The sequence below is a fragment of the Fusarium keratoplasticum genome, chromosome 2 (genome assembly GCF_025433545.1).
Source record: "Fusarium keratoplasticum isolate Fu6.1 chromosome 2, whole genome shotgun sequence".
NCBI lineage: Eukaryota > Fungi > Ascomycota > Sordariomycetes > Hypocreales > Nectriaceae > Fusarium > Fusarium keratoplasticum.
The window spans coordinates 4791542-4807630 of record NC_070530.1 but is presented as its reverse complement, the minus strand read 5'-3'; the positions used below and the strand labels follow the sequence as shown (position 1 = coordinate 4807630).

The window sequence follows — 16089 nt, the reverse complement described above, 5'->3', positions numbered from 1 at the left end:
TCCTCTTATGCTCTAAAACTATAAAATAAACTATATTAATCTTAAACCTTATATTTATACTTTTATTTTACTCCCTAACTATTTTATTTCTTCCTTTTTTTTTTCTTCCCTCGTTTAACTCCTGCCTTAATAATGACTGATAATAACTGCTATGAAATAACCCCCACCCTCCTGCTTTTCCTACCCTATACTTGCTAACCTTTTTTTTCTCCTTAATATGATTCCTTTATCTTACTATCCTCTTCTAACCCCTCCCCTTCTATTTTACTTTCTAACTTTAACTGAATCCAATTACTAACTATTGTTTACCTTTCACAAGGTCTCCTTTGGCTTGACACTTTAACTCATTATTAACTCTTTTCTTTAATACCTTGTTCTTCAACTTTCTTATACCCCTTCTTACTTATTAACTATCTTGTTTCTTTCGTTTTCTCCTTCTTTCTTTTTTTTTCCTATACCCTCCACTCTCTATATTTCTCTATCCTTAGTAATCTAAACCTCTTTTCTTCCTTCTTTCCGCCTCCTCTCTTTTCACTAACCTTCTTGTAACCTTTATAAATCCACTTTTAAAATCTGTATTTCACTAACCTTTCATATACATATACATATCCTTGTAATTTGAACTGTTTTCTTTTCCTCGCCTCCACCTAACGCTTTCTTCTTATTCCACTTCACTCTAACTAAACCTTTCTCTATTCTTCTCTCTAGCTATTTTTTCTTGTTACTATATCAAACCTACCTCAAAATAATATTCAAACCTCACACTCCACTCCTCTACTAACCTATCAACTCCTAACACTTGATTATTTACTACTATATATTGCTTGTGTTTATCTTAAAACTCTTTACTACCATCAAGTCATCAAACCCCCCATCCTCTAACTTCTAATCTACTTCCATTACCTTTAAAACCACTTTCTTCTTCTAACTCTAAAAATATATAACCACTGACGCTTAACCTAACGCTTAACTCCTAACCTCTATAAAATACACATACCTCCAACTTAACGTTTGTTTTTGCCCCTCAACCTTGATCTCTGACCCCTTTCTTCCTTCTATGTGTCTTACTATAAAACCACCCACCACTCCTTGATTTTGATCTACCTGATTACTTGCTAACTATCCCTATAATGTTTCCTCGATTACTTCCATCTACCTGATTGCTTGATTACATTGCTTGATTACACCGCCTCTCCCTAATGATATGCTTACCGTGCACTATCTTAATGACTTAATTACCTCGTCTCTGTATGATAACTTGATTACCTTGTCTCTATTTGATAACTTAATTACCTCGTCTCTGTATGATGACTTGATTACTTCGTCTCTGTATGATGACTTAATTACTTCGTCTCTGTATGATGACTTGATTACTTCGTCTCTGTATGATGACTTGATTACCTCGTATCTCCTTGATTACTTGATTACCTTGCATGTAACCCCGCTCTAAACCCTGCCTAACCCTCAACCCATGCGTCTACACATAATCGATCCACTATTATCATATCGCTACTGCTCTGCTAACGCCTTCCTTATATTATATCTATCTGTCCTCAAAATTACAATGCTTACCCTCTGTAACTCGCACCGTGTTTTCCGTCTAACCCATTGCACCTATGATCGACACCTATCCTATATAACCATTGACCTCTACCTGACCTATCAATGTGTTTTTCCTCTACGCCTATACATATCTCTCTTTGCTTTACTCCCTTCACTCAACCCCGTTCTATCTCTTAACCCATGCCTCGATTCGTTATATGCTGCTTCATTTTCCCTCTTAACCCTACCTACCCGCCCAATCATACTAATATCATACAAAAATGCGACTACAACCCACTAAAACTCACTTTTATACCTCGACCCTTCATGCTCATTGTACGCGGGCTCAACTTCATAAACCTCTTCTTTTCTAAACATTCCTTCCCCAACTCAACTGCCTTCCTCCCAGTGACAACAATTGCTACATCCCGACCTTTTTTTACACGCATCTATTCCCTTCTTTAATATCGTCATCATACTCCTCCTCCTTATACCACACACAATAACATAACAACAATGTAACAATTCCATTTTATTGTCCAATCTTACTCTCCAATCCGCTGCATTCTGCGCTCTCCTTTTCATCATATTCAACACTGCTCTGTCCTCTTTCTGCTGGATCAACCTTCCTGCTCTCCTCATATATTTGCCTCCCACCTCGGCTGCCTCCCATCTCTCTTCCTTCAGTATTCACTTTTCTCCGTCGGCCTATGATATATCCTTCACCCCATGCATGTTTTCATCTCACGCTCTGCTGCTATAACATCGCATTATTTTTCTTTTTCTCTTACCTCATACTGCTCGTCTTATTTTTTTCCCTTTTAATTTTATTTCCTCCCTACCTTTCTTTTTTTTTTTTTTCTCCTCTTAAGTATATTATACTCACTTACCCCACTCCTCCTCGAATATCTTGGCGCATGCCTCTCTGGATATATCACCTATAAACCCCCCCTCCTCTTCCAACTTCTTCCCTCATTCTTCCTTTTTCTATTTACTATCGACCGAACCACCACCGACGAAACCATTTACGCTCGACCTCTTGATATCTCAACCGCAAACCTCTCGATCGTCGCCCCTCCGTTTAAAACGACCTTTACTCTTAAAACTCGGTATTTTTCCTCTATCCATGTTATTGCTCTCCGTTGCTAGCTAACCTACTGGAAATATCGGCCATGCCCTATCTTCTGCCCACTGGCCCCCTGCCCTCGCCCTCACGTACGGCAATGGCGCTGTCACTGCGCCTCTCTCTTCTCTGCGCTTACCACCATCGTCCTCTTCAATGTCCTTTGGCCCCTGCGCCGCGCACCCTTTCGTCGGCTTCTTCATTAATCCCATTATCCCCGGCAACTGGACGCAACGCAATGGTATTGGTCTTTGGCTATGGACTCACTCTGAAATAAAAAAACAACGCCTCAACTACCTCTACTCCTGCGTGACTATTCTGTGATGAATTATATGGCTATCCCTTGCCTCGGCTCTTTATGACCGTATATGGACCCTTACTCCCCTAACCTTCTTCCTCCCCCAAACCATAATTCATAAAACTACTCACCCTAACCTTCTTCTCAAATCCTCCCCCCTAACCATATTTATAAACTACTCACCCTAACCTTCTTCTCAAATCCTCCCCCTAACCATATTAATAAACTACTCACCCTAACCTGCTTAAACCTTACCCTAACCCTTATAAATTACTCCTTTCCTTAACCTTCTTCTTAAATATCTTCTTAATTTCTCTCTACTTATATTTATAATTACTTTTTTATTTTAATTTTTTTTTTTTTTTATCTTATATATTTATCTTTTTATTTACTTTTTTTTATAATTTCCTCTTATATTCCTTTTATCTTTTTTTTTTATATTCTCTTCTTATCTTACTTTTATCTCTTCCCTTTTATTTATTTTTTTTTTTTTTTTTTTTTCTTTTATATTAGCTTTATATATCTTATATTTTTTATTTTTTTTTTTTTATATTTGCATTTTACCTTTTATTTTTATTTTTTCTATATTTATGATTATGAGATATTTACATTTGCTCTTTACCCTATACATATAATACTTACACCCTCTCTCTCTCTCTCTCTCTTCTCTCCTCTCTTTTCTCCTTAACCCTATTATCCCCATTATTACCTATCTCTCCTTACCTTTTCCTCTTTATCCATATAATATAATTGCCCTATATATAGCTATACCCATTACTAATCCTGCTTTTTTCTCCCCCTATTGCTCATTCCTCTTTGGTTAAAATCCCATAACTCTTTATGGTATCTGTAATCCATTCTATATTCTATATATCATTTTCTATTTAACCTATCTACTTACTAACTGCTACCTTCTATTCCTCTATCTGCCTCTTTTCTATACTTTCATCTCCTTCCAATATACAATGCACTTTAATGCTACTATAATCCTCTTGACTCGCTAATCATTCCTTCCTTGTATGCAACCGCCCCTGCTGCGACTTCTTACATTATAAATCCTTTTGTTCCTTGCCTGACTCTTTTGTAACGGACCTAATTGTCTCTCCCATTATCTATCTACCCCCTCATATCCATAACCTATCTACATTACTACCTGGCATAACCCCTTCCATACCTCCGCCACCCCACTCTACTAATCCCCTAACCATCTACATACATCCTGTATATTTTTTATCTGAAAACTCGTGACCTTCTCCCCCATCATCTGCCTATAGTGATGTGCCACCCTCATCTCCCCACCCGCTGTGCCGCACAATCCGGAATAATACCTTCCCCTTCCTCCCTCTGACCCTCCTGAATAACCACATATGTTTGCTCGCTGCTTGCTCCCAACGCTCGCATATTGCGGCTAATGGCGAAAGCTTCCTCGTCATCGTCTCCTCCTGCCACACCCTCACTCTCCTCCTCCCCTGCTTCATCATTAACTGGATAATATCATAAAACCCTGACAGAAACCTGCTCGTCTCTAATGAACCCATTTGAACTTTATCCCCTAACCACTTCATTAACCCCCTCCCCGTAAATCTCTTGATCGTCCTTATCTTGCCAATCATACTGTCGCTCCACATCCATCTTCCCCATCACCTCGTTGACATCGGTCTCATACCATGCTAGCCGCTCCCCATACGCTCACCAATAACCGGCGTACTGGCACTCCCTATCTCTCCGCAACCTATACGTCCCCTGATCATCGCCCACTGCCTCCCATGCGTTGCAAATATATTGCGGTAACCCGCACCAAGAACAACGGAAAAATCCGCATCACGCCCTTCTTGAACATGCCCTGCTGCCATTTCTCCTCGCATCGTCTTACCTGTCGCCACCACCTCGCACCTCGTCCGGGCACTCTTCCCTCGGATGAATTGGTCGTCCTCTACCGTGCCCGTCGCCATGAAACAACCCATACATCGACCGGCCATCAGTGCCAACTCCTCCTCTAACATCTTGGCCTCCTCGTTTACCTGCATTGCGTCCTGTCTGGCCCTGAACTGCTCGTATCGGCTGTTCTGCTGTGCCCTCCTGAAACGCTCCTCAACCTCCGTCTCTTGGCACTCCTGCACCCTCTTTGCTTCCACCTCTACCGCCATGTCGCCTTCTCTTTCAAACCATAACATATCCTCCTCTAATGCCAATTGGTCCGTTGCCGCTGACACACATCACATGCCACCTCCGACTCTGGATGACAACCTGCTCGATCGTATTATGGCCATCTATCACCTGGTCCAACACCACACGGCGGCACCACTTCGCACTGATAAACCGCTCAACGGCTGCTTCCTTTGCTGGCCACTTGGCCTTATCTGATGCTACCGCCTTCCTTCTTCTTCTCCTGCCTTGGTTGATGACCGTGGACCTCCTGCTTCCTCCCCCTGCTGGCATATGACGACGACGGCCTCGCTATGGCCACCGTCCCGCCCGGCCCGTCCGCTTTCCTGCACGTAATCTCGCAATCGGTTCGGCATCCGGCGTGGACCACTAACCGCACATCTGGCACGTCGACCCCTAACCCTAACGCGTTCGTGGCCACGATTAAATGACCTTGATCGATCCACGACCTCAATCGCTGCGTCTTGCCCGCTGCTGTGTCGACCTTGGAATGAAACACGCTGCACTCCAATAATCGCCCCAATCGTTCAACCCGGTCGATGGTGTTGGCGTAAACGATGACGCGACCTTGGCTGTTTCTGTGTAACCAATCCTGCACGATCTTGACCACGCGGCTGTCTTCCGCCTCTTGGTCTGCCCCAACCTCGCCGCTACCGGTCTGACTGGTATTCTGCTGCTGCTGCTGCTGCTGCTTCTTGTGGTGATCTCTGCGCTTGGCTGATCGAACAACCACTACCCTATACCCGATATTCGGCCTCGTCGTTCGTGATCGGAATACCTTTACACGGCTGGCTGATAACCCCACGACCTCGAAAAACCTCCCAATCTCATCTGGTGGCAACGTGGCCGTCAAAAAATACCTTTTTGGACGCCCCATTCGTTTAACACCCGGCCCAACTCCATCAACTGCGGCCGGAATTGGCTGGTACTGTCCAAAATGGCGTGGCACTCATCCACAACGACACGATCCAACGCTTTCCGTGCCTGCAACCGGTTCACAAAATCGCCGAACCCTTTTGTCACTGCCGACTCGGGCGTGACGAACACGATGGGGGTGATCTGGTGCCCGCCGCGACTGTTCCAAACGTATGTCGCGATCTGGCTTTGGCACAACGGCCGTGCAAATCATCTCGCAATGCTACCAACGGCACGATGACGATGGTTGTCCCTCCGTCGTCGCTGGAACAATACGCCGGTAACATGAACGACATGCTCTTGCCTTCTCCCGTGCCTGCGATCTGCACAATCGGGCTCTCTCCCCGCATGATGGCCCGGATCACCGTCTCTTGCTGGCCACGGAATGCGGCGTCTGGTCCTATCATCTCCCTCAACCGGGCGGCAATGTCGACCTGCTGTAATCGCCTGAAACGCTGCAACTGGTGGTACTCCCGCTCCGTCTCGAATGGCTCCCGCTTTCGGCGTATCGCTACGGCTAAACTATCGCCCTCGCGGAACTCCAAAAAAACCGATGCCACTGACGACTGACGGACCGAAACTTATCGCGCATCGTGGCCGTGCTGAATAACCCTTGCTGCAACTCTCGTGCGTATACCATGCCGGCCACGTGCGTTCCATGGCCGGCTTGTAAATCGATCGGGTTATCGTCCACACCGTCGTCGTCTTCTTCGACCCCATCTATCGTTGACTCCTTGAATGCCTTGTCCAAATATCGACGGGATATGGCGATGGCAATCTGCCGCCACGAACTAATGTTCAATATGGTGCCCAATAATCGTTTGCTGTCTCGTTGGATGATGCGGCGGACGCGGTCTGGCGTCCAATTGCGCTCCTGTACCCAACTGTCGAACCTCGCACTGGAACCGGGCTCATCGGTACCATCCTCATCACCACGATCATCGCCGCCGCCGCCAATGCCATCCTGGCTGCCCTGGCTCTCCATTTCGGCCTGTTCTCCTCTCCCTCTGCTCCGTCTCGCTGACTTCGTCCCTGCGAACCACCTCGTCTGGCCATAAATATGGGCTGCGTATGCCGGCATCTTTGACGACGCCCTGTACCTGCTGCCACCACGGCAACACTAACCACAAATACCACACCAATAACTCGCCCACCTCGCGTGGCAAATATCGGTGGATGACCTTGGCCTGCCCCGTGGCCCGGAACGACTTGTGGTACGACGTGACGAAACACATTAACCCGTCGTGCGCGAATATGTTGCGTACGCCGCCGTTCATGGTGTTCTTATATCGAATGCCTAAAATCTCGGTGGATCGCGCCGGCTGGCCACCTACCATATGCATCAATAAAAACATCTTTTTCCATGAACTCGTCGAATGTCTTCCCATATGACTGCACCGCTCTGGCCTGGAACGGCTTCCCCGTCCTCCCTTCCGTGGTCGAACCAACTCTTACGCCGCCCTTGCGTCTTGATGATCTGTCGCGCATTCCAACTCTTGCCGGCTGCCAACCACGTGTGGTTACGGTCGTCATCCAAAAATGAATATCCCACCTTGTCTTCGCTATGGTCGTCTTCCATCGACGACCACGGGATCCGCGGCAACTGGCTGATGTCGTCCACCATCGTCAACGTCGCCAACAACTCTCGGGCTTCCCTCTTCAACGCATGCAACATCTCTGTCAACTCGCCCATGCGGAACTGCACCCGCCGGTGCTTGATGCGGTCCCCAACCCAATCGATGGTCCCGCCGGCCGGCGTGTTGAACCGGATGTGCATCCCGTACGTGCGTGCTTCGTAAATCCAATCCATCGGCGTTGCCTCGGCGTGGGGATCCTTGGGCGTGACCGTCATGAACCGCTGCACTTTCCCACGCACGATGCGGAATATGCTGGTGGCCTCCTCTTCTGCCTCCTCTTCCGCCTCATCTCTTCCGCCTCCTTTCGGGCATGCTGCTCTTCCCACGTCTGATTTCCCTCCTGCCGCCGCCGCACCATCCACTCGTCCATCTTATCCTGCTTCAAACGCATCACCTCGGCCTGCCTCTCCTGGTATGACTGGTACACGACCATGGCACGGGCGACCTTGATGACGGCGGAATATATGGGCGTATAATCCAACACATCCATCTAACCGCCGTCCTTTCGGATACCCATCACGGCTAAACCGCTGATGATGGCGCTGCGGTACTCCCCCCGCGGTCAAACGGTGGTCCAACAACGCTATGACGACCTGCAATGTCAACCCGTCCACTCGGTCCTCGTCCAATGGCTGTGCCTCCGGATCGTTAACGTGCGCCTCGACTAAATCCGCCAAATCATCCATGAAATCGCCTTGCTGCTTGGATAACCGAAACTTGGGCCTATCTGCATCTGGCATTTTCTCGGCACGGTATATGTAACACACCAACTTGGTCCACACGGCCGTGTAACGCGTCCACGTATCGTCCTCGACCCGGTTGTCGAACGGTCGCCGTGGCTTCTTGTCCACCTCTTTTCGCTGTACCTCGAACAATGCATGGCTTCCAACGTGGGTGGGCGTGGCTATGGTGCGTGCTCGGTCTATCACTCGCACCAAGCTGTCATGGATCAACTGCAACTCATGCTCCTGCTCGCCCACTGGGTCGACCAACCGCTGCATGGCTTCTGGATCGAACCCCTGCAAATGGGTGGCCCATCCGACGTGCTCTAACCACGCGTTGGCGTCTAACTTGGAATCGGCGGCCTTGATCCGTTCTTTGTCCTCCAAATGAAACCGGCGCTCCTGCTGGTCTAATGTTTGCATTAAATGGTCTGCAACGGCTGCCTCGTCCGGGTCCTGGCTGATCGGTGCACCGAACCCGACCTCGAACCAACGGCTGCCCGGCCCATTGCTGAAAAAACGTTGACACTGGACACCGCTACGCCACGGGACCTGCTGTGTCTCCATGGCTCGCTGCTGGACACTTCCGCCCCTGCCTCGGGGATTCGTCTATCCATGGTCACTGCGGTAATGGTTCTGCATGGCTCGTTCTGAACCGACCACGTATAAACAACCCTCCTCGCCGCAACCCAATTTGTCGCTCTGTGGTGGGTGGATAAATGGGATGGGGTCGGTTGTGGGTGGCGGCGTTGGCTATGTTGCCAACTCGGCCGGGGTCTGGATGACATCTGGGTCTGACTGGATCGCTTTTTGTGATCTCGTTCCTTTCTGCTACCCGGATGGACCTGTGATATTGCTTCATGTGCTGCTCAATATGCTTACCGATGTATGCATAATGGCATGTTTTTGCAGATAATTAATGGAAACTCGGGCAACTTGATAAATGGCTCCATCTCGGCCACTGCTATTCTGAACTGCGATGTGTGTTAACGGGCATCCTTGATGAGTAATATGATCTAAATCTGGCTGGAACGAATGGCTCTTTCCTCTCTTTGGATTTATATTATGCTATTATCTCTCATTGGTGGCTTACACTCACATATATCGTGCTGGCTTCGATGGTCTGACTGGCTGTGTGCTGATTGCTCTATCTGTTGTACGGGAATTGGTGGTGTGCAATGAATTGATGTTTATCTATTATGATATTTGTTGCTTTTCATTGTTTGTGGCTTGGTGCTTGAACTTGCTTCTGCGGTTGCGGGGGGCGCTCCCGTTGACGTTTTTTATATATGGATTATTAATTAACCATTGCACTTCATTAGATATCTCGATGAAAAACCCTTCTATATAATAAACCTGCTTTAACTAATCTCTCTTGATTAACTACTGCTCTTCTTGACTTATACCTGCTCTGATACTCTCTCACCGGATGGTTGGCGGCTTTATGGCTGGACTTCTTGGCGGGTGAATGCCACGGGTTATCTTATGGCAATAATATAAATCACTTATTTAACCTGGCATTATATGACCCTTAACCTAACTGCCTTATTCCTCATATACTCTCTTGCATGTAGTCCTTTCTACCTTGGCTATGCTGACTAATAATTCTGGGAATCTGGGTTTGATCAAAAATGGAATCTTGCTGCACTCGGGTCAATACTTGGGTTAACTTTAACCTCGCCGCAACGCCGCAATATTGGATCTCTGATGCTGATAATTGAAATGCGATATGCCCTTAACGTAATGGATTGATGCATGTACTTGAAATCCATTTTTATCTACTTTTAAAAATGTCGACCTGTTTCCGTTGGGGGCAATCGTATCAGGTCGACGATTTCACTAGCGCGGTTTTTTTTACTATGGGATTGCCATTGGAATCAGACCTGTATTCGCCATGCAGCTGGGTTAGCTGGGATATCGCTGTTGTCCTGGCTCTAAGAGCGCCTGGCTACCCTGTAGCTGTTGCTACCCTATAGTGGTTGATGGAACGCAGTTGGCCATCTGGCTCTCAGAGCGCCTTGCTACCCTGTAGTGGTTGATGGAACGCAGTTAGCCATCTGGCTCTCAGAGCGCCTTGCTACCCTGTAGTGGTTGATGGAACGCAGTTGGCTATCTGGATCTCAGAGTACCTTGCTACCCTGTAGCCGTTGCATTGCTGCGCTCCTAATAGCTGGGATATCGCTGTTGTCTTGGCTCTAAGAGCGCCTGGCTACCCTATAGCTGTTGCTACCCTGTAGTGGTTAATGGAATGTAGTTGGCCATCTAGATCTCAGAGCACCTTGCTACCCTGTAGCCGTTGCTACCCTATAGTAGCTGCTGCGACTGCGACCTTGAAACAGCATCTAAATAGATTGAATATCTGTTGCTTTTTTGGTTCTGAGAGCGCCTTATTACCCTGTAGCGGTTACTACCCTATAGTGGTTGCTGGAATGCAATTAGCTATCTAGCTCTAAGAGCGCCTTGCTACCCTGTAGTGGTTGCTGGAACGCAGTTGGCCATCTGGCTCTTAGAGCACCTTGCTACCCTGTAGTGGTTGCTACCCTGTAGTAGTTGATGGAACGCAGTTGGCCATCTGACTCTCAGAGCACCTTGCTACCCTGTAGCCATTGCTACCCCTATAGCAGCTGCTGCAACTGCGACCTTAAAACAGCATTTAAATAGATTGAATATCTATTGCTTTTTTGGCTCTTAGAGCGCCTTATTACCCTGTGTAGCGGTTACTACCCTATAGTGGTTGCTGGAATGCAATTAGCTATCTGGCTCTAAGAGCGCCTTGCTACCCTGTAGCTGTTACTACCCTATAGCAGCTGCTGTAACTGCGACCTTAAAATAGTATTTAAATAGATTAAATATTTATTGCTTTTTTAGCTCTTAGAGCGCCTTGCTACCCTATAGCGATTGCTACCCTGTAGCGATTGCTACCCTGTAGTGATTGCTACCCTATAGTAGCTACTGTAACTGCGACCTTAAAGCAGTATTTAAATAGATTAAATATTTATTACTTTTTTAATTATAAGATTACCTTGCTACCCTGTAGTAGTTGCTACCCTATAGTAGCTACTAGAACGTAGTTAGCTATCTGGCTCTTAGAGTGCGTTGCTACCCTGTAGTGGTTGCTACCCTGTAGTGGTTGCTCCCCTATAGCCGTTGCATTGCTGCGCTCTTAATAGCTGGGATATTACTATTACCTTAACTCTAAGAGCGCCTTACTACTCTATAGCGATTCCTACCCCTATAGTAGCTACTACTCTGCCGCAGCTGCCTACCCTGCAATAGCTGCTGCCCTGCCATAGCTGCCTACCCTGCAGTAGCTGCTGCCCTGCCGCCGCAGCGGCATACCCCTATACCAATTACACCTCTAACCTTTATCTATCACTTCCCAGAACACATACAGCAACCACAGCCGGTCTTGAAGAGCGGCCCGATAGCTCAACGGTTAAGCTTAGCAACCTTTTCCCGAGGGCCTAGGGTTCAATTCAGGCTAGAAGCAGCTTGCGCTGCTTTGCCTTAGGAAGAGTACGGTGCGCTCGCCGTTAACATATATGGGCTTCCTAAGTAAAAAACCGCGCAGTTATCTGGGAATAGGCCTTGTGGCATTGAACCTTATAATCATAAGACAGGTTCTAATAGGTGCTAGCCGCACTAATTAGTTTTGCTATTTTATTATTATTATATTATTATTTTTAATTTAATATTTTAATTATTATTATTATTATATTATTATTTTTAATTTAATATTTTAATTAATATTATTATTATATTATTATTTTTAATTTAATATTTTAATTATTATTATTATTATTATATTATTATTTTTTTAAATATAATTATTTATAATATTATATAAAGGTAATTATAAAAAATTAAATACCTTATAATAAATAAAGGACTAATTTACTTTATATTTTAATACTTAATATAGCTTAAAAAAGAAGCTAAGATATATTAAAATAATTAATAAATTAAGCTACCCTTATAGTAAATAAAATACTTATTTTATTATCTTAATATATAATTCCTTAGAGGTATGGGGTAGCTATAATATAACGCGTTAGGCAGCTATAACCCTAGTAGGTCTAGGTAATAAGTAGTCTTATTACCCTATAGTTACTAGCTAGCTATAATATAATAAGACTAAGCTACCTTATATTATATTAGCTAATATAGCTTAAAAAGAAGCTAAGGCATATAAGAATAACTAATAGATTAAGCTACCCTATAGCTTTAAAAGCTAGCCTTTTAAGCCTTAAGGCTGTGAGTTGATTTTTTTGTTTTTATATAGTAAATCTAGCCCGCAAAAAGGAAAAGTGGCCCGCGAGCCCGGTCTGGCGTGCGGCTAGCTAAAAGGTCCTCGGTGGGTATATAAGAGGGAGCCAAGGCGGCCTGAAAAGGCCCCAAGGCAGCTGGGGGCAATAAGGCTAAAAAAGGCTTATAAGCAAGCTAATAGCCTAACCTATAGGTCTGAGCTACCCTATAGCTAAAGTAAAGTAAAAAATAGCTTATAATTCACCTGGGCTATGTGACTAAACTAGCCCCACTGTACCTTATCTTATTAGATTACCTTTATGTATCCCTTATATATATGCTTGTAGGCTCTGTGCCTCGCGGCCGGGGGGATTATAGCTGTAATCGGCCCCTACGAACCTGGCTCCTCCGGGTGCACAGCTACTAGGGATGCCTAGCTATAGCTAGCTAAAGGACCTTCTTTTCTAGCTGCTAGATGGGCCTATTAACTCTATATGCTATTTATAGCTATAGGGGGGGCAACAGGGGAGTCACATAGCGACTGGGGCGCGCCGCAATGGTTCAAACCAGTTTCTATGCCCCTATATATAATAGATAACTTAAGGCTCAAGCTTCTATTATAGTGGGCTTAGAGGAAACTGCATTTAACTTTCAGGGGGCTATTTAGGCTACAGGGGGGCGGCTATAAGGGTAAGGGGCGGGTACTTAGGCTACAGGGGGCTATTTGCGCTACAGGGGGCGGCTATAAGGGTAAGGGGCGGGTACTTGGGCTATAGGGGGCTATTTGCGCTATAAGAGGCGGCTATAGGGTAAGAGGCAGGTATTATTTTTCTTATCCTATTTATTATAGGCTACTAAGGGAAATAACTAAGAGGGCTAAGAGGATAGGGCTATTTTATTAAGTGCAAAGGGTACTATTATTATAATACTACCTAAAATAAATACCTAGTAACTATCCTAGAGTATCTCTTTAGCTATGCTAAGGCATATTCAAGGCTTCTGCCAGCTCCTTATAGATACGGCAGATCCGGATAGCATCATAGCTAGCCCAAGAGATCCTCTCCCCTAGCCAGGACCATAAGACCCGATGGTGCTTAGGGAGCGCAGTTAGGGGGGTTAATTTCCCCCTCAAACCCAAGCTCTTTATAAAGCCGGCTAGCTAGTTGTGGCTGCTGTAATACAGCAGAGCTCCAGAGGGCAGCAATAAGCCCAGGAAACTGGCAACTACCCCCCTGGATTAGCTGCCAGCCGCCATGCTGCGGGTCTTCCTCCCAGCGGCTGCAAAGCTCCTGGGGCACAAGGCAATAGGCACAGGCTCCAAAGCTTCCTAGCCTATCCCGCTGCCTTAGGTAGCGGGTAATAGACTTAGTTAGCTCAAAGCCAAGGCGTATATCCTTGCGGCTGGAAGAAGTGGCCCGGGTGCAGCTTAATGGCAGATGGTCTCGCCTATCTAGCCCATCAAGCTTGCAGAAAAGGCAGCCCTGAAGAAGCTGCTGAAAGCAGCCTCTGAAAGGTCTCAAAGTCTGCCCTTTCCCTCTCGGCCCGGGTAGCTGCTGCAGTACGCATCTGCTGTACTTGCATAGCTCTAAGCCTAAGATCCCTCTCTTCAGGGCTCTCTAGGGCATAGCCTTCTTCTGCGGTTAAAGGCAGGTTCTCTAGGCAAAAGTCACACTTTTCCTCCCCTGCCTCGCATACTTGCCGGCTAGCTCGGCCATCTAGAGCCCTATCTAAGGCTATCCTACGGCATTGGCTAGTAGAGAGGAATTCTCTGCTGCCTATGCTTAGGAACCTAGAAGATTGGGCTTCTTGGGTCGAGCTTTGCAAAGGCCTGAGGGTAATAGCCTCGCTAGGAAGCCCATCTCGACCGGCACGGCCGCTCTGCTGCCCATAGTCTGCAAGCCTCTTTGGCATCTCAAGGTGTATGATAACCCTGATATTAGGGATATCAATACCGAGGCCAAGAGCATTAGTTGCAACTATAACCCCTGCCATTGCCATAGAGGGTCTCCCGAGACCCTTCCATCCAGGCCTGCAGGCGTTCTGCCTTGCCATCGCGAGTATCAACCTCGTTATAGTAGGCATCACACCCTAGAGCCTGGGCTAGGGGCTTCAGTTATAGCTATAGTCTTGCAATAGACTATAGCTTTGGCTGGGCGAGGGTATAGGGTAAGCTTGCTATCAAGCAGCTGCCTCAGGGCATTCTCAGCAGACTGCAGATAGCCCTCTTTGGGAAGCAGAGGGAAATCAACTACCCTGTAGCTGATATTAGGCCGGGTTGTGGGAGCCCGGAAGATAGTGGCATCTTTGGCCTTGGTGTAAACTAGGCCTAGGAATTCACGCTCTTCAGCTATAGGCAACGTTGCAGTTAGGTATACTATCTGCACGCCTCGCAAGGCCAATAGGCCTAGCTGCCTTAGCTTAGGCCTGAACCGGGGGCTGCCTTCTAGAATCGTGTGGCACTCATCTATAACTATGCGGTCAAGGCGGGCTGGGGCTTGGAGGCCATCTAGATAGGCCTGGAACCGCTTTGTCATAGCTGACTCGGGCGTCACAAAGATAATAGAAGCCCCCCTTGGTGCCCCTATCAGCCTGCCACTGAGCAGCAGGGATATCCATAGCTTGGCAGCGGTCTAGGAGGTTGCCTAGCAGCGAGACCAGCGGCACAACTACTATAGTTATGCTATCTGGGCAGCTAGCAGCCGGCAACTGAAATAGAAGGCTCTTGCCGCCGCTAGTGGGCATGATGGCTAGGATTGGATTCCTATTACTCATGATGGCCTCTAGAATCGGCTTCTGGCCTTGCCGGAAGGTGGCGTTAGAGCCGAGCAGCCTCTGCAGCTCAAGGTCAAGGTTAACCTTGCGTAGCTGCTTCCAGCGGGCTACTTGAAGCTCCTGGAAATGCTCAAGGTCAACGGCAGCTAGGCCTCTCTTTGAGCCCGAGGGGATAGTTGCCCTTGAGAAGCCAGGGGCAGAGGGGAAACCAAGCAAGAAGTGCCACTCTTCACTAAGAAGCCGGAAGCTTTGCCTGCGCTGATAGGTCTCAAAATGGGCTTCTGTAAGCTGCCGGCCGTAGACTAGGTTGGAAGTCATACTGCTATGGCCGGTCTGCCTATGGAGAATAGTATCTCTTTCTCCAGGGCCCTCTTCATCAGAGCTGCTTTCACTATCTCCGTGGTCGACTTCGCTATATAGCCCCTGGCTAGTAATAGCTGCATCCCGGATATAGCGGCGGCCTAGGGCAATAGCTATATGCCGCCAGCTACTAATAGTAAGAGACTCAATGCCAGCCAACTTGCCCCAGCGCTTAAGGACCCGGCTAAGCCTAGCTGAATTCCAAGAGCCTGCTGCAAGCCCTATATGCAGCCTAGGGCTATCAGCCTGGCTACCTCTCAGGGCCACAAAGGGAGAGCTTCTAAGGCTATAGAAGCCTAGCTCGGCCTG

At 47.0% G+C, this 16089-nt stretch overlaps 2 protein-coding genes across 2 annotated transcripts; both read right to left on the bottom strand.

Annotated features, from left to right (window-relative positions):
• Nucleotides 1-5319: 5319 nt before the first annotated feature.
• NCS57_00336400 (Atp-dependent dna helicase) lies at nucleotides 5320-7029 on the bottom strand (the record flags this gene model as incomplete). Its single annotated transcript, XM_053053363.1, has 4 exons — nucleotides 5320-5846; nucleotides 5990-6231; nucleotides 6276-6566; nucleotides 6620-7029. The coding sequence occupies 4 exons, from the start codon at nucleotides 7027-7029 to the stop codon at nucleotides 5320-5322; spliced, it is 1470 nt and encodes a 489-aa protein (XP_052918609.1).
• Nucleotides 7030-15126: 8097 nt separating this feature from the next.
• On the bottom strand, nucleotides 15127-15738 carry NCS57_00336300 (uncharacterized protein; the record flags this gene model as incomplete). The annotated part of the gene is made up of 1 exon (XM_053053362.1): nucleotides 15127-15738. One exon carries the CDS (start codon nucleotides 15736-15738, stop codon nucleotides 15127-15129), a length of 612 nt encoding a protein of 203 aa, XP_052918608.1.
• Between the last annotated feature and the right edge of the window lie 351 nt (nucleotides 15739-16089).